Raw genomic sequence first — 20,402 nt, 5'->3', positions numbered from 1 at the left:
TTCCATGGCGACGCATATTCTATCTCTTTGCTATTCAAAGGTAGGGTAACCGAATGATCATTAACTAGCCAAGGCACGATCAAGACAAATCAAATGACTATCCAAAGGTGATTACATCTTGATACTTATAGCGGGAGAAAAGATAAGACCAGAAGGAGAAGAGAACCAAATCCAGAGTCCAATCAGGACCAACGAAATAAAATCGTATATACAATATGTCAAAAAGAGAAAAGTAGATTTGCGTTTTAGATCATTAACCGTAGATGGATGGAAGAATTCGAACAGGATCTCTAGGCGAAATCCTTCTCAGCCGCGGCTGCTGATGCCGGCCCAGCGCCAGCGCCAGTGGCACTAGCCTCCGTCTTCTCGGCAACAGGTGAAGTCACCTTCTCACCTAGGCTGCCTGTCGTGGTGGTGGTGTTGGTGCGGCTCACGGCTGGGGGGCTGCCAGCGGAAGATTCCTTCTCGTATGCCGGGGGTTGAGCAGTACCAGCAGCGGCACCGGTTGCGGATGAAGCGCCAGGGCTAGTTGGGGAGGTAGCGGTGGATGGGCTAGTGGCAGCGGCAGCAGCGGTGGTGGTAGCGATAGGTGAGTTCGCAGCCTCCTTGAGGATGTTCACCCATTCCTTCGCGTCGGCTGCAGAGCTGGCCTTGAAGACGAATTCGGAGTTCGTGTGGAAGGCATTGCCGACAGCATTGCTAGATACGTCCTTGCCCTTGATGGTAAAGGTATTCTTGACTTCGTCGATGGAGACAATGTGGCTGTCTGGGAGGAAAAGGGAAATTTCAGGGGTGGGGTCCCGGTTGAAGTCGTCATTATCCTTGAACTCGTGCAGGTATCGGGCAGGGGTAACGACATAGAAGAAGCTGCTGAAGCCCTTGAGCGCCATGCGGGACTTGCGTTGCAGCGATCCTGAAATCAGTGGCTGCGTTGTGGGGTGGTCCTGGTTGGCAAAGGAGATGTTTGAGATCGACCTCGGGGGCGCGTCTGGGTCCACAAGCGCGGCCGCGTTCCTGGTCATGAAGTTGACCCATTCGAACTCGGCAGGGATCCTTTGCAGATTGCCAAGTATATCGCTGTACATGGCCCGGTGGCGCTCGGACTGTCCCGTGATAAAGACGACCAACTGTTCCATGGCGGCCTGGATGGTCTGTAGCACATGGGCTTCGAACTGCTGGAAGTTGTTTTGCACCGTGATAGTTTCCTGTCGGTTGTTGTTCTCTTCAATTACCTGCTTATTGAGGCGGTGGATAATGCCCCGACGAACAATGTAGGGATCATGAGAGGTGTTGAGCTTGTTCCCGGCAGCCGAGTCCAGCGCGGCAGTCTGCTGAGCGAGAAGGTCGATGTGTTTTTGAGTAACATTCCGAGCCTTCTCCACGGCTTTTGCGCCCTTCGAGGCACCAGTTTGCAGCTCCTTCGTCTTGGCCTTGATCTCCTTGTGCAATTTCTCCAATGTAGGGAGCACAGAGCCCTTGAGATTCTTCTCTCCTTCAGCATACAAGTTGATCATTCCCTAGCATGCGTCTTAGCGCCCGTTATGCCAGCACTCAAAAACGCATCATACCTGGGTATTGGCGCGAATGTTCTCGAAGAACGACGATACACCGCCGGCACTCTGAGAGAAATGGTGGCCCTCCTTCAGCGGCTCGTTGACCGTCTACAAGTCCTCCTAATCAGTATCCTCGAAGGACAAAGATATACCATAAATCACTGACGGATCAGCAGACCTTCAAGACTTTCTCATAATCCTTCGACATTCCTCTCTGCACCTTGGCGGTAACAGAGACATAGTCCTCCAGGTATCCGCACATGTGCTTCCAGGCGCGAAGTCGCTCGACGAGGAGGTTAGTCGTCTATTTGTTCTCATTGTTAGTCCTTCATCAAGGAAGCGAAAATTAAGACACATTCGCGGTACAGTTCGTACTTCATTGCTGTCGCCGCCGGGAATGGCCTCGTCATCGCTCACAGATGCCCGGCGCTCGGTGCCCGTGCTCACGGTCCGCATGGTGTTGGACCGGGTCGGAAGCCTGGCCTCCACCGGACTAGACGTAGCCGACATTTTGCGAAATTATCGACGAAGCGTGACTGTCGCGAGGAGGTCGATCGGTATTCGAGAAGCAAAAGGTGGTAAGAATTAAGCCACACTCAATGGCTAGTAACGGATCGGTGGTGCCTGGGGAAAAGGGGGAAGCGCCGGAGTCCGAGCCACAGCAAACTAGCTAGCAGCTAAGCAGGTCGAGGTCTGGCCGGGACGCGGGTCAAGGCTTCTTATGATGGCACAGCCAAGTGGACTGGTGGGTCTGAAACCCAGCTAGGAAATGTGAGGGGTACAAGGACGAATAATACAGCAAGTAGGAAGAACACCAAGAAGCTCAAAATCGCAGGAGATAGATATCTATCTGGCCGGAACAATGCAATATTCAGCTCGAAGCCACGTCGTCGAGGGCATCTTAAGAGATTCCGAATGATGATGCAAACGGTCGAGATTGTGGTCAGGAGGGGCAGTTCACCGCCTGCGCCGGTGACGACATGATCGCCGTTATTTTGCCAAATCAGGCGCTGATACAGCTGGGAACTTGGCATTGGCCAATACCCCTTCTCCAGGGTCCATCTAGTGTGGCTGTGTCGTCTGATCGACGCTCTATTGCTTCGGAAATCGAGTCTTCAGGTACGAGGATCTGGATCGTTTGGTTCTAGAAGCTGGATCAGGTATTTCGGGCCAAGAGATGTGGCTTCGCAGAATGAACCGTGCGGAGATTTTCAGATCTGCTGAACATTGCCAATAATAACAGCCAAGGGGTGTCCAGGGAGGACTGTTTGTAAGGATGGTTCAACAAGGGGGAGTTGACTCACAGAGAACTTTACAGCAATCTCGGCTCTGGAGTGCTCTATCAGAAGCTACGAATCAATCCAGTTACTACTTGGAAGCAGATTAAGCTGAAAAGCAAGGGGTCATTATTATCTATGTCATCGCTTTTGTTGTCATGATTCCATGTCTGTAGCCCAATCCGTCTATGTGAAACGCCAGTCGACCTTCCCTGGTCTCAGAGCATTCGCCTTTGCAGAGCGATGCTAGTATAAAATACAAAGATATATAGCCACAAGGCTAGATTGCTTAACAAAGAAGATTAGGAGATGCTATAATCAGATGCAAACAGCGTCCTGCGCTGATATATATGTCGTTCGAATAGATATATGGGGAGAAATCTCGGCTTCGGTTGAAACAGTGGTGGAATGGCTTCAATAACGGGCCGCGGAAGAGAAAATGCGGCGGGTATATATCGCTGAGGTGCGTAGTATCGTGAAAAGTATTGTAGTCGTTCACCATGATGAATCGAGGAAAGGAAGAATGTCTAGGCTCTGCCGCGCGCTTGATTCAGGCGGACCCTGCGCTCGTCATCGGCATGGCTGTGGGAGCGGGAGTGGAGGAAAGCAGGTCGGTGGAAGAAGTCCATGGGCGCACTGAAATAAGAGTCGGTTCCGCGACCAGTGCCGGTCCCTCGGATATGTGCTTGTTGCGGAGACTGGGGTGCTGACATGCTAACAGTTTCGGCAACCACAGCGTCATAGTTAGGCAGCCCGCTATCGTGCGGGCGCACGGATGAGCGAACAGCGGTGGAATAACTGGGGACGCGACTGAGGGTCTCCAGCTCGGCGGAGTGTGGGTGAAAGGGTGTTGCCATTCCAGAGGGAATGCGGTCATGGACATCTTCATCAGAGGCCCGTCGGGAAAGATCAGGGCTTCCGGGCGCGTGGGTGTTCGTGCCATGAGTGTTGGAGCCGTGGGTGTTAGACCCCGAGGGGGGACCGTGGTCTGGAGTGACAGCTTGATGATCATGTTCCGACGGCGAGAGACGACTGGGCCCGCGCATATCAAGGTTGATCAAACGGTGGTGTAACGCGGAAGCAGAAATATCGGTGTTGGCCATTGCATTCATGGACGCGAGATTCTCGGTGGAGAGGTTGCGGCTGAGTGTGCCAAAGGGTGTTCCCGGGCCACTTCCAGGGCCAGGAGTGCGGTAACCGGACGGATCGACTTCACTGTACAGCTGATCGAATTGGTGTTCTCCATACAAAGGAGGCGCTTGCTGAGCAAGATCGTTAACTGCTCTTTGGGTCGTTTGAGGGCTGCTGTCGACAAGGTTGTTGTTGTCATCAATCGCAAGGTTCGGGGAGATGAAGATCGAGACCGGGAGCGTCGCTCGTAACTCACTGATGTGACCATCAGGGTTGAGCAGCTGTACTCGGAACTTCAACTTGTGTCGCACTTTAATTCCCCTTGTGTCCGTATCCTGCAGACATCTCGTCAAGGTCTTGGGCAAATCAAGCGTGCGCGAGAACTGATATCCCTCCGCCGCCTCGTCTATGATCTCTAAACCGTTATCCTCGTCTATTGAGTGTTCGTCATTGATGATCGTGCGGGTGGTTTTGTACGTGTTGCGAATGGCATCCGGGTCTTCGGGGTTAAGGGTGAGGTCGTGGGTTTCAACGAGTTGCGAGATAATCTGACCAATCCCGAGCCCCTTCAGGAGAGGGATCAGCTTGAAATCGACTCGGATACTCGTGCCGAAGATAACGGCTTTCGTAGGCGTGCTAATAGAGTACTCGATTTTGTTTGGCCAAATGTTCTCGACCGACTGTGAGTTGTCATGTCAGCGCATGTGATCAACATACCGGGGATCATTCCACATACCATAGCGTGGGAAAGCTCTAGCGCGCTAGACTCCAGGGTGCGGATAATGCGGAGAGGCCTCCGGACGATGATGTCCTTCGCATACTTGCGGCCTATTTCAGCCTTGAAGCGGTAAGTGACGTACGTGTCCGAAAGGCCCTCGACGCTCTCCGGCATGGAGCCCTCTAGGATGACGTCGAAAGGGTATTCATAGTTGCCCGCAGGGAGAATCTCGGTCTTGCTCTTGCCCGCGTCTCTGAATCTCCATGTCTTCTCGTAGAAGACGCGCTCCCTCCAATTCTTTCGCCCGCCGCCAGCCGAGCTCGAAGGAAGATGCCAACTAGTGGAATTCATTGTCAGCGGGCTGTGCCCCGATTGCCCCGCCAAGGATGAGCACTCACCAGACGCGCGAAATGCCAGTAAGATGCAGGCGAATATGCTTGATAGAAATCGGCTCCGACACACAGAGAATGAGTTTCCCACTCAAGTGGGCACTGGCAGACTCTTGTTCACCACCACGGAAAACGATGTAGTCCTCGTCGAGTCTGGCGCAGAGGGGGTGCCGGTTTAGCAGAGTTCGGACAAAGGGCCGAGATCCCGGAGCGGCAGAAACTCACCGGATATCAAAGTACTTTGCGTGACTTGCACTGCCGCCTCCACTGAAAAAACTGAGCGCCATGGCGGACTCGAGGCAGCGACAAGGATTGGAGTATGAGCACCAGCAGGAAAGGTGCAAAGAAAGCGATGGCAGTCGCAATCCAGGGGGGTGGACCAGCTAAAATATAAAAACCAAGGCCGAGCGGGAAAAAAACGAAAAAAAGGGAAAAAGTATGACACAGAAGATAGGGCACTCAGCACCGATCTTCGGGTCCCACTTGTATGTGAGTTAAGTGGGGAGGGTCCAAAACAGCCGTTTTCGTCACTCTGCGATGGGCCTTTTATCGGTGGGCTGTGGCGATTGGCATGGACTGAGAATGCTCGCTGGCGGGGCTGGGAATGATGTGATTCAGTTGACTAAGCTGCGATCGAGAAGTCAAAGAGATAAATGTTTCTGCGGTGGAATCATCAGCCGATGTCCTGAAGATATAGACCGAGTGGTCCGACTGCGCAAAGCACGGCGCTGAAAGAAAGCGGCACAATGACGAACCTTGCCAAAGCAAAGCCTCAAGCGGACAGGGGTGACAAGCAGGAACAAGACGCTGGGCACGGAGACCAGAGTACTCGGCAACGGTCTTCCGAAGGGTATAAAACAACTGAAAGTGGCTGTAATCAGGAACCAAATGCGAAATGGAACTGAAGAATGATCGAGGGCAGGGCAATATATTTATCTATCTGATTGATTGCGAATTATTTGGCGATGGTCTTAGTCCTGGATATTATTTTCCCGGTCATGGATCGTCCGGCTTTATCTTCCACGTTCTCGTGCGCCTAGTCTAGATCGGCTGGCCCTACGGGAACACCGCTGCCACTACTTCCAGCCTGGGGCTGCTTATCACGATGGCTTGATATCGATGCGCTGTCATGAGACTGCGCCATATATCCCATCCTCACCCGGCGCCTGATTCAGTCTGGTCTCAGCTCGGGAATATCGTCTGTTTGATCTACTGAGGGGGCTACTATACTCGTAGTAGGAGTACTAAATGTAAACACATAGTTGGTGACTTCAACATAAGGTCAGTGGCAAGCAAGCTGTCAGGCAACATTGTGTGCATATGCAGGCGGGTAATTCCTGTGCGACTCCCCCATATCTCAGGTTACACCAGCCCCAGTTCAAACTTTTTACTGATATCTCTAAGATTGTCTCCAAATATAATACTCTTTGAGAACAACGGTCCTGCTTCCGTGGCAGTACAACCTTAACTGGCACATGTCTACACTTCATGCCGCGTCTGCAGAATTGCCTGATGATCGACTGGCGTGGCCTGATCTTTATGTTGGAAAGTACCAAACCTCACATGAAACAACACATCCATACAGCTTATGCATGATCAAGATGGTTAACTGGATCACGGAGTACGGAGAATTATTCTGATGGTCAAAGCTAAGCTCCTCTCTGCAAGACCACGGTGGGGAGCCCGTAGATCATTCGGTGCTCGGTGAACCTACCTGACTGACTTCTGACCCCTTGAAGTCCTAGACTCGTCATCGTCTCGATCTCCACCTGCTATACATGCAATGATCTTCTAGATATCGATCAATGCATTTGAGCCTGACGAAACTGCCTTCACGCCGGGCCATGAGCCGAGGCATTGAGATGACAGGGATAGCGAAACACCTGAAGGCCTGGAACTGCATTTGCAGGGATTTGACTTATTCCTATGAACTATGAGGACTAAGCGACCAGGGCTAGGATCGTTTTTCTAGTGGTGGTGCGGTTGATCGACGCCATGTCAATCAGCTCTGACCTCCGGTGTAGTTACGCAATAACTCCTGTATCACAGAGCACTGCTGCTCCTGGCAACGAAGAGTCAAGACTCGAGCTAGATCAGTCTCGCATCGCTAGTTCACTCGCTAGGAATATCACATTGTTAGCACGATCTTAATTTCCGATCATTATCGTCGAGACCCCTTATGGCCATATCTATAAGATCGGGATCTTTCGGAACGCAACATGTGATCCGGAGCCATGTCACATTTCCGGCACCGCAGCCGACCGCAGGGACCATCACATATGGCATCAACCACTCAGAGAATTCCAGTCTAGGAGCTACGGTGTATCAAACAAACAACTTGACCGGATAGGTAACCATGACGCTTGACCCAACCTTCGGAGCGCTGTCAACCATCGCCGCATCCACTACTAGCGGATTCTTCACGTTCATATCTCATGTCTGACGCAAATCATGATATCATGATAAATATCCAACAAATGACAAAGAAGCATTCGAATCCTATTGTCTATAGACCAACTAAATATAGAGCGCTTCAGTGAGCCGCGCAATCATGATCAATCATGATCTCAACCAAGGTGTCAGTGTCAGCCACCTATCCTTCCAGAACAAGGCTCGGTTCTTGACCAAGGTTCATGCTGCAGGGTCAACCAGCCTTGAGCAGTCCAATCACCGGGTAAACCCGCCATGCAAGTGGGCCGCAGGAAGGGACTTCAACACTGCGTGGCTGGGTGGAGCTGTCATGGCGCGATTGCGATAGCCAAGGTGTTGGACCTTCCTATCTTCAGGAGGGTGGTTAACTGAGCACATTTTGACTTTTTCGCTGAGTTGACTGTGTGACAGCTACAGCCTATGAGATAGCCACAAGGTTGCGATATCAAAGCTCAACGTCAAAACTTGCAGCTCTGTCCCACTTTCATGGGACAGTCGTACGCAAGACGAACCGGGCCTAGATCGCCTCCGGAGCACGGATTGCCGGCCGCGCTCGGCATGCCGAACCTTGAACCTTGACTCAACACCAACAACTCTCGTCACCCTCACAAGAAAATATCTGCAGACCAGGCACGGCGTCCCCATCCCGAACCCGCCCGAGCTGGGAATTCCAAGAGGCGTGCCTTGAGCCCGCGATCCCGTTGGGCGGCGCACAAAAAGCCAGTTTCAGGTTTCAGGTCTCAACTCAACCCACGAGTCACGGCTCCCGAATATGATGCGATTTTGCGATAAGGAGAGCCGCGTTGGCAATTGCATGCAAAAAATAGTGGATAGGCTTAGTTACCCGCGCTTATCGGTCGGTTTCTTGCGGCGGATTCTACCGTGGTCCCACTTGGCGTTCAGGTTTTTCTACGGTGTATACCCGCCGGGTCCTCACCTCCTTATCCCTGACCGTCAGGTTAGACCTTGAGCAGGATTTCTGATCTTGGGCAGGGGCTGGATGCGAAAAACACATTCCGGTTAACCGTCACCGGCGGCCAGAAATGGCGGAAGGTTGGAATTGGATAATGGCGCTCGGGTTCATTTCGGGTTCCTGAATCAGAACCTGGCAGAGCTGCAGATCGTGGATTTTAGTAGAGTGTAGTGTTTCTGCTGAAGTCTGGAACTCCGAACGACAATCCACTTTTTTCTCGGGTATTTCATCCCTTATCGACATATCAGTTATCAGCTCTTGGGCACAGATCCCTACCGGCATCAGCTTCAGTCTACCATGTCGGGTTTCCCGAGTTTCGGCATACATACATTGTACTCCGAGATATCCTGCAAAAGGCTACCAATGGCGTGACAGAAGCTCTCGTCTGCATCTCGCTTCACCCAGTAGCTATACGCGTACTGTGCAAAGCAGAATCTGCTCGTGCCGATGTCCGCGGTCCAAGTCGGAGTTGGCCCGATCTCATGATACCGATATCTCGGTCAGCCCGATTGTCTGAGTATAGGGCTCAGGACTTGGCATTCAGGATTGGGGTGACCGGTTCATCTCTTTTCCCTTATATCTCTACTCCAACAGTTATACTGTCTTGCTAATCGGTAAATCTGGCTTCGGTCGACCTGCGCTCTGCGTAAACCTGTATTATAGGTGGCGGCGGGTGCTGAGGGGGAAGATATGTATATACCTCCCTGAGCCTCAGATGCGGGTCGTTATTAAATCGACGTTTATACTGGCCGTTTACCAAAAGTTCTTCTCAATCTACAGCCATATTGAGGGATAGGCGACGGGCAAAGGTCGAGACTACAGCTACAAGTATAGATGTGATGGGTTTAGGGATACTTCTATACAAGTAGTCTCTAATGCAGCTAACCGGCAAAACAATGCTCGCTTCAAATAACAGCAAAGAGCCAATTGAAGTACAGATCTAGTCTTAACATGACCATAGAGAGAAAGACCAGCGATCTTTAGCTAATAATAATGATGATGATACCTTAATATGTGCAAGTGCAACCAACCATACCCCAGTCCGGGGCGGGAGCTCGACGCGTCACCCTAGATAACGCTCCGAAGTATGAACACAACCAAGTTCCAAGTCGAGTCTTCGCAAGATCGAAGCTAAACCAAGCCAAACTCCCCTGACAAACTTATTAACGACGACCGGGGACCCATATTAGGATGCGTAGCACGAGGCTCTAACGGCACCAACCTCGCCCGCAAGATCGGTGCTGCCCGCCCCGGTCATCCAGTCTTTTCCCCAACACGTCATCCCGTACTCCGTATATACGTGGCCGATTCATCCCATCTCGCCTCTCAATGTCCTCAACACCAAACCACCATCTCGCGACTCATTCAAAAGATCCACCCAAGCAGCAACCAAAGAAATATTCCCACGCAAATCACAATCCCTGCAACCTTCAGCACAGCAACTGTATCACCCTGGCGCGCCATCCGCGTAAGCCGGCTCGCGCTTCCTTTCAGATTCGTGGAGAGGGAGGAGAAGACTTGGTTCTAGTGTCCAGTCAAGAGGTCAGCACGAATTTGTATACGGAGCTATATCGCCGACGGGCATAGAGAACGGGGGTAGCCTACCGAGTGGTCAAGCGTATCCTGGTCCCGGGCATTATCGTAGATATCGATCGTGACGTTCTTGAGGGCGGAGACTTTGCCGGAGAGGGAGTTTAGGAGGTCGTTGTTTTGTCTATTGAGATAAAGACGAATTAGCGAGACTGAAGCATGACAATTTCCTCGACTAGCGAGCGTAAGTTTATTCGGAAGGACCGGGTTCAGAATCATACTGTTCGCGTTCGTAGGCGTCGGCCATTTTTGAGCTCCGGTGACGATGATGTCGCCCGGTTTCGTGATGGGCGAGAAGGGGTAGTTTGGCGTTAGCCTGGGATAGATCTAATGTCACTTTGAAAGTAAAGGAGCTCGTAAGAAGCGTTGGTTCAAAGTCGAGATTAGGTATAGAAAAGGAAGCGTTATGTTTAGGAGTTCTGTTTGCCGTCTGGGGTTGGCGATCAACCCCAGGCCAATGACGATAAATCGAAGTCACGTGATAGCACAGCCACACTTCAATATCAGAGTGCCGAGATGACAGCAGGCTCCATATGCTGCGAGAATGATATGATATGGCAATAAAAAGCAGGCATGCGACGAAGAACGTTTTAGTATTCTCACTGTTATCATGAGCTGTCAATACAACAACATCTCAAGAGCAAGGAATTAAGAAGATAATTACTGTATTAGTGATCCTGTCTTCTATTATACAGCCTTCTACCATGGCCAACATCAAGAGACCGCCGTACCTCAGGTATGCTACCTGAAAAAGAAAAGACAGCGCTGAGCGAGAGTCGCGGACCACGTGATGCTTCAACCGGCAGTCCGATAACGATGTTTGAAAGCGCAAATGAAAACGAGAGAACAAAACCAATGAAGAATGAAGAAAACCCCAGACGCTATGCGAACAAATCAAACCAAGTAACAGGTCATGTCGTGCGCTGCCTTTTGTGATAAAACACTAGACAAAGCGCTATATAGTCACAGAATAGAGTATAGGCACCAGGCAGCCCATTCCGTGATGATGTTACCCCATGCAAGAAGAGCATAGCCAATCAGCCCCAGAAGCAAGGACGAATATGAACGGATTCATAGAAGACGAAGATAAAGAAGGAAGCAGCGAGAAGAGGGTATTGGTAAGCTGTGGAAAGGATATTAGTAAACAGACGGGGTATAAATGTCACCACATCTCATCATCCTCATCTTCCAACTGTACATCTTCACCAAACGACATATGCCCATATTGGTTGTGTCCTGGGCCGTAAACATTTCCGTTGTTGTAGGCCTGTTGCTTGTTGGTACTTGGATATCGCTGATGGTGAGGTTGGTCGTCCCCGTAATCGTACATTTGCGGATCATCGTATGAGTTATCATCGTAGTGTTGATCCTGGGACTGTGAAGAGTTAGATAGTGAAAAGTAAGTGTTTGTAGGGAGGAAGGTATACCTCTTGGTACATCTGGTACTGCGAGTACTCATCTGGTTGATCCCTGCTCCTTTGCTGACGATGTGACGGTGATGACTGCATCATCATCGGATGCATCTGCTGGACTTTGGCGAGGTATGAATACATGAAATTGCTCAGAAGGACCTGGGAATATAGAGCACGTCGAGGATTTGCAAGCTTGATATGAGCCATTCTGTAGATGGCTCGCTCTTCCAGTATCGAAAATCTGGTCCACGGATAATCGACATCTGGTCGAAGTATGCGAGCTGGAGGATCCGGAGACAACGTTCTCGAAAGGCTCTTCTTGTGATGATGTTCCGTGTTCTTCTTCCTACCACCGCCGAATATCGAAGAGAACAAGCCCGACTCTTTCTCCTTTTTCGTTTCAGCTGACGATCGTCGAGCATTGTCCTTCTTGCGTTCCTCCTCGAGTTTCGCATCGTGTCGATCAAAGACGGCGCTCTCACGCCGTTCGCTGCTTTCCGTGGAAACCGGAGGAACATTTGCTGTGTCATGCACTTTGTCGACAACCTTCGTCTTGGTCTTTTTGGAATCTCCGTCTTTTTTCTTGTCCTTGTCTTTATCCTCTGATCCCAGAAACCAATGCCAGCTCGATTTGCGGCCACCTTCGGAATCCTTTTTGTCCTTGGATTTTTTAGGCTCGGATTTCCGGTCATCCGGCAAAGTCGGAATGAAGGAAAGGTTGTCCGTCCGCGTGGTGTTGCCCGGAAGTGCCTGGGGATTACTAGCAAGTTCGCTCAGTGTCGACGCGGACTCTTTGTGATGCGACGGGTGTGTTCGAGAAACGTGAGGACGTTTGTCATGTTTGGGAGGGTCATGGCTTGAGACACGAATCGGGATGTTGCCCTTATGTGAACTTTGTGACGGAGTTGCAAGAATCTCAGGAGGAGTTTCAACAATCTCTGGAACCTTCTGGTCCTGTACCGAACGGATCGACTGACCGTTCGAATCAGTGCGTGAGCTCCACTGGCGAGGTTGCTGAGAGGCGTTGACGCGGTTTCCAGAGTCTGTCAACGGCTGCCCTGTATGTTGTGAGTCTTCCAGTAACGAGTCAAATGCAGCGCCCGCATCCAAGCCATGAGACTTAGCCATGGCTTGAGAGCGCGTAGCGCTTGGTGTTGGGTCAGTTGACACTCGGGTTAATCCTGAGATCGGTTCCTTGCTAGACGGACCAACAAGCGAGTCTGCCGCATCCTTCGATTCGGAGGCTCGACCAGTTCTCCTCGCATAGGATGGCCGTTCACCCTTCCTTAAGCTACCTGCTTTTCGATATTGGGTCCTCGTGGAACGTCGGAGACTGTGACCTGGCGGCGCGGGGGGTAGAATCGGCCGATCATCTTCCGGCGAGATGTTGAGGGCCTTAACGGTTTCCAGTAGAGAGGCAGCGCTCGGAGTTTTTGGCGCTGACTCGCCCACTATATGCTCAATTTCTTGCAGGTTCGGACCCTGGGGGTCTCGATTCTGGGACCGCTTCCGCTCTAGCCGCTCCGCACCATCTGTGTACCCTTGTCCGCTGTCGATCTGCTTGGATAGCATAGACCGTTTCCGAGTAAGCGAGCTGCTCGAGTTCTGACGTTCCGGGCTCAACGACGAGAATTCACCTGATCTCCGCTTTATGTGTTCTGATTTGCTCTCCAGAAATGATTTGAACTCTTTCGGAGCCAGCTCCGGGTGTAGGCGGGCGGGAACCCAAAACAATCGCGATGTATCGTTTTCATCAGCAGACGGTGAGGGCGCCATCGACGGAACAGGGAAGTTGAAACTCGGGAGGTCCGGATCGCCGGTAGCAGTAACGTCCATTGACATCCGCCGGAGAGCGGCAAGGTTGTTAAGTTCCTGCGCCACCGCTGCCGGGTCGGACTCATAATCAATATCGTTAAGGGGAAATGATGTAGTTGCGGTTTCTGTAGCTCCTGGGGACGTTGGGCTTTCATCCAATGATTTCGTCCGGGCCAATGAAGCCGAGTGGCCATTGGGCAGCCGGGGACTACCACCTTCGGAATCATTTGGTACCTGCAATGACTGCGGAGATGTTGGTTCGCCTGCCCTGTTCTGGGGAACAATCGATATAGCTTCGCTCAAGGGGGAAGTGATGTAACTGAGACGTCTGGATTCCCGTTTATCGTAATCGTCCTCGTACATATGGCCGATAGCCTCCGTGACATGGTGGCTCGGATCGCTAATCGACAACTGAGGCACATGGCCCCGTCGGGCCGCAAATCCACTGCCAGCCTCCTGAGGGCTCACTGAAGCCTATGATGCATACGCGACCAACATTAGAACAGCTCCATGTTGTAGGAAAACGAAACACAAAGGCATAAACCTCGCCGCCCCCCATTGACTGAGGGGTAAAATTTCCCCGGCCTTGGACAAGGCGGGAGGACCAGACAAAGGTTACAACAGGCTTGGTAGCGCAGAGAGACAACAACAGGGGCGATAGGATCCCCGACAGAAGAGGAACAAGAACACGAAGTATGACATACCTGCATGGGACCGGATTATCGGGGAGTTCGATAATTCAAACCAGAAATCGGCGTAGACCAGGAGGCGACGGGTGTTTCGCCTGGTGGAAGTGAAGTCAGAGTACCACCACGGCCGAGAAGCAGCAAAGGTTGTTGGCGGTCATGGACACATAGACGCGGGGGTTAACCATTCGGCGAGGTGATTGCGATTAACGAGTGGACGGGTACGGCTGATCACCCGGCGACCGAAGGTGTTGTTGTAAGTTATGAGAGAAAAAGAGTTGTAGCGATATGGCGACAGAAAGCGAAGACGAAGGGGACGGACGAGAGGATATGGCGGGAAAACAGGTGAGGGAGGGTCGAGCAAAGTTGGCAAGAGCAAAGAGTCGATGGTTGCTGCCGGTGGAAGCAAAGAGCGGACGAAGAATCGCGGCCGGAAATAACAAGATGGTCCAGGCTGGGGGGCTGTGGTTGGCCAGTTGGTCCCAGCGGAGACGAGCTCTGCTCTTTTATTCTGTAACGGCCAGGTGTTTATTCGTTTCAATGAACCAGGAGTAAAGCTGCAACACGGAAATATATGGAGTAAGGATCCAGTGATGCAAGGTCGATATTCTGGAGTTGAGGGAGCGATCGACAGAATCTCCGTCCTCCATCCCTCATGCTACAGGGCACTACTACTCTCCGCGTGCTCACCCCAAACCACCCACTTCCCTGTCCGCAACATCAGACTTTTCTCATCACAGCAGCACCAGCCAGATTTCAGGAATAAGCAACTAGTTGAAACTTCCGCGTTCCTTTTTCGTCTGACGATCGCTGCGATCATCACCATCCTCATCACGTATCGAGGCTTAGACTGCCTGCCAAGGCTCTTTTACGACAAGGGACACTGGGCGGATGAGGTCATGATGCGGTTCAGGTCGAGGAACTAAACGGCTGAATGTCGATGCGGTTTCAGATTATACACACCAGAGTACGGTATCTACTCCTAATGTTTGGAAGACCCCCGTTGGCCCTGATCCCACTTGGACATACTGGGACTATACGACCTAGTTCAAGCCCAAGAACTTCAGTGCCCAGCACTATTCATACGGTATAGCAGGTGACTCAACGCCTTTTACGCTCTGACTCTCGACTATCAGTAGTTAGTCCTTCATCCGTCTCCAATTCACGCGAACCTGGGATAAACGAGTTGATGGACCATGAACTCATAGAGAGCTACCCAACCCAGCCCAGTTCATCGGCTGGAATGCTACCATGTTTGGTACTTCATCGTGCGTCTCTCAAAGGCCCAACCTCCCCATCTGCTAACCGCTCATCGGAACATTTCTTGTTTTCGTGCCCCTTGATTAGTGATCTTCATTGGTGCGGACTTGCGGAGACTCTTAGGCTGCAGGGTCATCATCTTATCACTTAACAAGTTGGATTAGTGGGATGCTTCTGACTAAGGGCTCTTTTGAGTTTGGAACTCAGCTCGGGTTCATTGTAGCTGCCGGAGGTGCTGCAGTTTTAACGTGGAGTGCCTGATTGTTGTGTCTCGTATACCTTTTGAAAAGGATGCGCGGTTGTATAGACCTTTGCAAGGTCTCTTCTGCTTTGTGCAATGATCAAATCTCGGCTAGCTGAAGCTTCAATCTCGCCTTCCCTTGCAGCTCTCCCGGCCGCGACAGACGCAGCGATACTCATGTAGGCGCTTGTTTGCATATTTGACGTCTATTCTTTCGAAGACAACACCCTGAGCGGACACTATAAAACCCTATGTATTGGACAGTAAGGATAGCCACATGATGGATAAGGAGGTACTAGTAAGACGAAGAATAAGTGACAAGGAAAGAGATCTGAGCTTATATTGCCCAATGCGCCGAATTCTCTTTCACCTGAACGTGCCGGCAAAACCACCTTCAAACTCCGATGCTTACGCGAGAGCTGAAAAGAGAATCTCGGGCCAAATGAAAGAAAATGCCCAAGGACCCAAACGCAACTGAAACGCATTCGATTCGGTATAAATAGATACGGCCAAAGAAAAGGTATAAATGAGGAATGGGTCGAGGTCATGAATTTCGTTGCACGTAAACCAATGTCTCCGGCTCTTAAGCAGCGTCGACGTAGTTACTAATGCCACCAAGTTAGCAAGCAGCTCATCTCTCTGAGCATCAGAAATAACTTACGCAGGGAAGATGCCGACACGGTCACCGATCCGCCCTGTCCACCAATCCTCTTTCTTCTCGGTGCGCTTCACAATTGTAATAACCTCTCCCTTCTTGAAGCCCAAATCGCCGTCCTGGTCCGCATCGAATGTGTACAGCGCGATAGCCTGGTCCTCGCGTAGTGGGGCGGCCTGCCCAGTGCGCTGCCCGAAAACGGGCTTGGGTGCTGTAGGACGACTAGGCTTACGGTCAGAGTACACGTAGTCATCGTCGTAGGTGTTGCTCCGAGGGCGATTGTAGGTATCAAAGGTGTCGTTGCGGCTGCTGAAGCGACCGGTGGACGAGCGGCTCAGGCCTCCAGGAGGCCGGTCATATACATCATCGGCCCATGTGGTCGCACGGCGTGGTCGGTCACGGTATTCGTACTCGTCTGGAGGCCCATTGTACCCGGTGCGATCACGTCTGATTCCCTCACCATATGCGTCCCCTCGGCGGCCCTCCCAGACCACGTCGTCATGACGATCGTCATAAACGGGGATATCGTTGTACATGGAGTCGCCATTTGCGCGTACGCCGTAGAAAGCGCGGGAGTTCAGCACGCGCATGAGCGGCTCCGCGGCAGGCGGAGGCGGGATTGTACCACTGAGAAGCTGACGAGCAGACACTCGGCTGTTGTAGAGCTTCTCATTGGCGTCCCTACGTTCAACGAGCATGCTTCCTTCTAAACTAACACCAGCAAAGAGACCCTTGGTTTTGGAGTATGAAAAGACAGCCGCCACACCCTTCGTACTAGCTGCGCCAGCAGCTTCGGCGTTTCGACCAACCGGTCCAGCGGCGATCGAAACGTTACCTCCCAGCGTCAGCGTTCCAGCTTGAGAAAATGTGCGAACAGCGGCGGCATCGTTCAGGATGAAGACGAAATCGGTCAACTCAAACCCAATTTGACCTCCGAATCCCGCGCCTGCGGTTGCGATCGCGGATGGCGCGGACCATGACCCATCGCCCAGTCTAGCGACAACGACGCCGGAACCAAATCGCCCGGAACCTAAGAAGCCTGCTTTTAGGACGGTCAAGATAGCGAGACCCTAAATACCAGACAGTCAGCCATAAGTCCGCCATGGGTTCCACGAGTAGCCTTGTTTGTACCTTAGCGCCAGCTAATACCTCGGGCGGGATAACTTTGTCCGGACCGAATGCTTGTCGTGGATCAACAAACGATGCGAGGATCTTGCCAGCCTTCTTGCATTCGCCTATCGAGGGGGGTGAGATTAGCACGATGTCGCCTGCGGGTAACTGCGGGGAAGCCTGGCTGGAGACGGCAAAGACTCACTGGACATAGACGAAGGCAGGGGGTTGTGAATTCCGAGAGGCATCTTGGGCACGCTCGTCGGATGCCTGAGGGAGGGGTTGTTGAGAGAGGTGAAGATGGCTGGGGAGAGAAGTTGAACGTTGTCGTAATATATTCGACGAGACCTTCGTCAAATGGGAGGGTCCGGAAGTGGAGCTAGTGATGGGCTGGGCTGAGCCGCTGTCTTCCCCGATCACTTAGTTCTGCGTTTTAGAATCGTAGGTGACACTCAGCAGTCTTCGAACAACTAGTAAATAGGGGCAGGAAAGAAGCGTGCTGTATACGAGGCTTTCGACATGGCTCTTGTAAAATGCTGAGTTGCCCAGGCTGTGGCTGAGTCGTTCGGTACTGACTGTCTCCCGTTACATCATCTTTGAACAGGTCCATATGGTAGAGGTGCTTTCTCAGGACTTATCCTATGCTTCGCGACTAGCTTAACGATATATACCCCGATCCATATATAGAATGCGATCAACTTGGCCTGGCCATACTGCCGGGATTGGCTATTATTGGAAGCCTGAGGCTGAGAAAATCGATAGCCACGGGACCGCGGCCGATCGCCCAAGCTTCCGCCGGACTCGCAGGCAGTTCCGGTCCCTAAACTGTGACGTGCCAGCCTTTTGGCCTCCTGGCGGTGTGAGCTGTTCTCCAAATCCACCAGCAATGATTTGAGAGGGGCCTCGGGCCGTTTTTTCTTCAAAGTGCCTCTATTGTTGCTCAGATGGCTACAGGTTAGAATACCCCTCGATAGGCCGCCCTCCCAAAAGGCAGAAAAAATTGACGTCTTCCAGTCCGGATTTGCGTTTGCGGGGATGAGGGAACGGGGAAATCCAGCCTCATCACCTCCCTCGTGAAGGGTGTCTTCGTGACGAACAAGATCCAACCCATTCTACCTCAAATCACCATACCTCCTACGATCGGGACCCCGGAAAATGTCACGACAACGACGGTGGTAGATACCTCTGCGGTGCCGCAGGAAAGGAGCAACTTGGCCAGGGAGATTCGGAAATCGAATGTGATACTGCTTGTCTACTCAGACCACTATAGCTATGAGAGAGTGGCTCTCTTCTGGCTCCCGTACTTCCGCTCTCTCGGCGTGAATGTACCAGTCGTACTTTGTGCTAACAAATCCGATCTTGCTGCCGAACACACTGAGACTCAAGTCATCGAGGACGAGATGTTGCCGTTGATGTCGGAGTTCAAGGAGATTGACTCGTGCATTCGGACCAGCGCCCGCGACCATCGTAATGTCAACGAGGCATTCTTTCTCTGCCAGAAAGCGGTTACACACCCGATTGCGCCTCTGTTCGATGCAAAGGAGTCAGCCCTAAAACCGGCGGCTGTCGCGGCGCTACAGCGCATCTTCTACCTCAGTGATAAAGACCGGGACGGCTATCTATCGGATAAAGAAATAAAAGATTTCCAGATGAGGTGTTTCGAGAAACCGCTGAGCGGCGAGGACCTGGTTCATATCAAAGAGACCATACAGAAAACCCACCCCCACTCTGTGACGCCGTCTGGGATAGATTGCCGGGGATTCATCCACTTGAACAAAATGTATGCCGAGAAAGGACGCCACGAAACGGTCTGGATTATACTCCGCGCATTTCAGTACACCGACAGCCTTTCCTTGCAGGAGAGCTATCTTCACCCAAGGTTTGAGGTACCCCCGTTTGCTTCTGCGGAGCTGTCGCCTGAAGGTTATCGGTTCTTTGTCAATCTCTTCCTTCTCTCAGACAAGGACAACGATGGTGGGCTTAACGATGCCGAGTTAGCATCACTGTTTGCTCCGACCCCGGGTTTGCCTTCCTCTTGGGCTGACGGCTCCTTCCCTTCCTGCACTGTCCGAAATGAAGCCGGCCACGTCACTCTTCAGGGATGGTTGGCACAGTGGAGTATGACAACCTTTACCTCCCCCAAAACAACGTTAGAGTATCTAGCGTACCTCGGATTCGAGTCTTCAGATCGAAGCAACCCCTCCACAACCGCGGCTCTCAAGGTCACACGTCCCCGAAAGCGAAGAAAGCGCCCTGGGCGCGTGGGCCGCAATGTGGTCCTCGGTCACATAGTTGGAGCCCCAGGGTCAGGCAAGTCTGCGCTGCTTGATGCTTTCCTGTCACGCGGATTTAGCACCACCTACCATCCAACAATCCAACCGCGCACCGCGGTCAACACTGTCGAGCTTCCGGGTGGTAAGCAATGTTATTTGATAATGGACGAGCTTGGAGAGCTAGAGCCTGCCATTCTCGAGAACCAAGCAAAGCTACTTGATCAGTGCGATGTGGTTGTATACACGTATGATTCGTCAGACCCCGATTCATTTGCATATATTCCCTCTCTCAGGGCGAAATATCCGCATCTAGAAGAACTTCCGAGTGTGTACATCGCACTCAAGGCCGATCTAGATCGCACAACCCAGCGTGCTGAACATCAACCCCACGAGTACACGGCGCTCTTGAACATGTCTGGCCCACCACTCCACGTGAGCGTCACCTGGAATTCGATTCAGGAAGTGTTTGTTCATATCGCGGAAGCCGCCATGGAGCCGAGTACGGCATTTCCGCGAAGCGAAGAAGACGTCGAGGGCAAATGGATGTCCTGGGGAATTGCCCTAGGAGCGGTGGTCTGTGCCGGAGCTGCGGCAGTCATGATCTGGCGACGAGTAAGCGGTAGTGGAGCCTGACACCGGCCGGAGGCACGAATGCTGGTTTAATAATGGAGTTCGATACCCGGAAAATTATTCCTTGCGTTGCTTTGAATAGATTTGTTTCCATTACGCGAGCATTGTATATGAATCATTCGCAGTGCTGAGCTGCATGTATTCTGTTTATATAGGATGGCCATCATGCTCAAGTTAACCTTAAACAGTCATCGAATTGACGTAGAAGACAGGATTATGTTCTCCAATGTAAATGTATAAGCCTCGTGTACTGACAGCC

The 20,402-nt window shown here is 51.8% G+C and overlaps 7 protein-coding genes across 7 annotated transcripts; 1 reads left to right on the top strand and 6 right to left on the bottom strand.

Annotated features, from left to right (window-relative positions):
- Positions 1-19: 19 nt before the first annotated feature.
- Positions 20-2,515, bottom strand: BDW74DRAFT_143003 (PH domain protein). Its single transcript, XM_073722810.1, has 4 exons — positions 1,929-2,515; positions 1,732-1,857; positions 1,569-1,661; positions 20-1,517 (listed from the first exon to the last, which is right to left on the bottom strand). The coding sequence occupies exons 1-4, from the start codon at positions 2,061-2,063 to the stop codon at positions 291-293; spliced, it is 1,581 nt and encodes a 526-aa protein (XP_073590214.1). The 5' UTR covers positions 2,064-2,515; the 3' UTR covers positions 20-290.
- An 842-nt stretch (positions 2,516-3,357) lies between these two features.
- On the bottom strand, positions 3,358-5,355 carry BDW74DRAFT_164957 (arrestin family protein; the record flags this gene model as incomplete). The annotated part of the gene is made up of 4 exons (XM_073726357.1): positions 3,358-4,641; positions 4,698-5,016; positions 5,078-5,221; positions 5,294-5,355. 4 exons carry the CDS (start codon positions 5,353-5,355, stop codon positions 3,358-3,360), a joined length of 1,809 nt encoding a protein of 602 aa, XP_073590213.1.
- A 4,481-nt stretch (positions 5,356-9,836) lies between these two features.
- BDW74DRAFT_172948 (SNARE domain- containing protein) lies at positions 9,837-10,308 on the bottom strand (the record flags this gene model as incomplete). Its single annotated transcript, XM_073727702.1, has 3 exons — positions 9,837-9,995; positions 10,077-10,185; positions 10,283-10,308. The coding sequence occupies 3 exons, from the start codon at positions 10,306-10,308 to the stop codon at positions 9,837-9,839; spliced, it is 294 nt and encodes a 97-aa protein (XP_073590212.1).
- Positions 10,309-11,110: 802 nt separating this feature from the next.
- BDW74DRAFT_8692 (putative telomere silencing protein Zds1) lies at positions 11,111-14,282 on the bottom strand. The gene is made up of 3 exons (XM_073733940.1): positions 13,993-14,282; positions 11,489-13,762; positions 11,111-11,436 (listed from the first exon to the last, which is right to left on the bottom strand). The coding sequence occupies exons 1-3, from the start codon at positions 13,996-13,998 to the stop codon at positions 11,224-11,226; spliced, it is 2,493 nt and encodes an 830-aa protein (XP_073590211.1). The 5' UTR covers positions 13,999-14,282; the 3' UTR covers positions 11,111-11,223.
- A 1,267-nt stretch (positions 14,283-15,549) lies between these two features.
- On the bottom strand, positions 15,550-16,124 carry BDW74DRAFT_8704 (uncharacterized protein). Its single transcript, XM_073733946.1, has one exon. It carries the CDS (start codon positions 16,021-16,023, stop codon positions 15,715-15,717), a length of 309 nt encoding a protein of 102 aa, XP_073590210.1. The 5' UTR covers positions 16,024-16,124; the 3' UTR covers positions 15,550-15,714.
- Positions 16,006-17,580, bottom strand: BDW74DRAFT_8688 (SYLF and SH3 domain-containing protein). The gene is made up of 4 exons (XM_073733939.1): positions 17,446-17,580; positions 17,262-17,365; positions 16,137-17,200; positions 16,006-16,080 (listed from the first exon to the last, which is right to left on the bottom strand). The coding sequence occupies exons 1-4, from the start codon at positions 17,486-17,488 to the stop codon at positions 16,059-16,061; spliced, it is 1,233 nt and encodes a 410-aa protein (XP_073590209.1). The 5' UTR covers positions 17,489-17,580; the 3' UTR covers positions 16,006-16,058.
- A 358-nt stretch (positions 17,581-17,938) lies between these two features.
- gem1 (ERMES complex Ca(2+)-binding regulatory GTPase GEM1) lies at positions 17,939-20,353 on the top strand. Its single transcript, XM_073722809.1, has 2 exons — positions 17,939-18,194; positions 18,255-20,353. The coding sequence occupies exons 1-2, from the start codon at positions 18,185-18,187 to the stop codon at positions 20,144-20,146; spliced, it is 1,902 nt and encodes a 633-aa protein (XP_073590208.1). The 5' UTR covers positions 17,939-18,184; the 3' UTR covers positions 20,147-20,353.
- The last annotated feature ends 49 nt before the right edge of the window (positions 20,354-20,402 follow it).

Source organism: Aspergillus multicolor (assembly GCF_047715735.1).
Source record: "Aspergillus multicolor strain CBS 133.54 unplaced genomic scaffold BDW74scaffold_1, whole genome shotgun sequence".
NCBI lineage: Eukaryota > Fungi > Ascomycota > Eurotiomycetes > Eurotiales > Aspergillaceae > Aspergillus > Aspergillus multicolor.
This window is presented reverse-complemented; position numbering and strand designations above follow the sequence as displayed.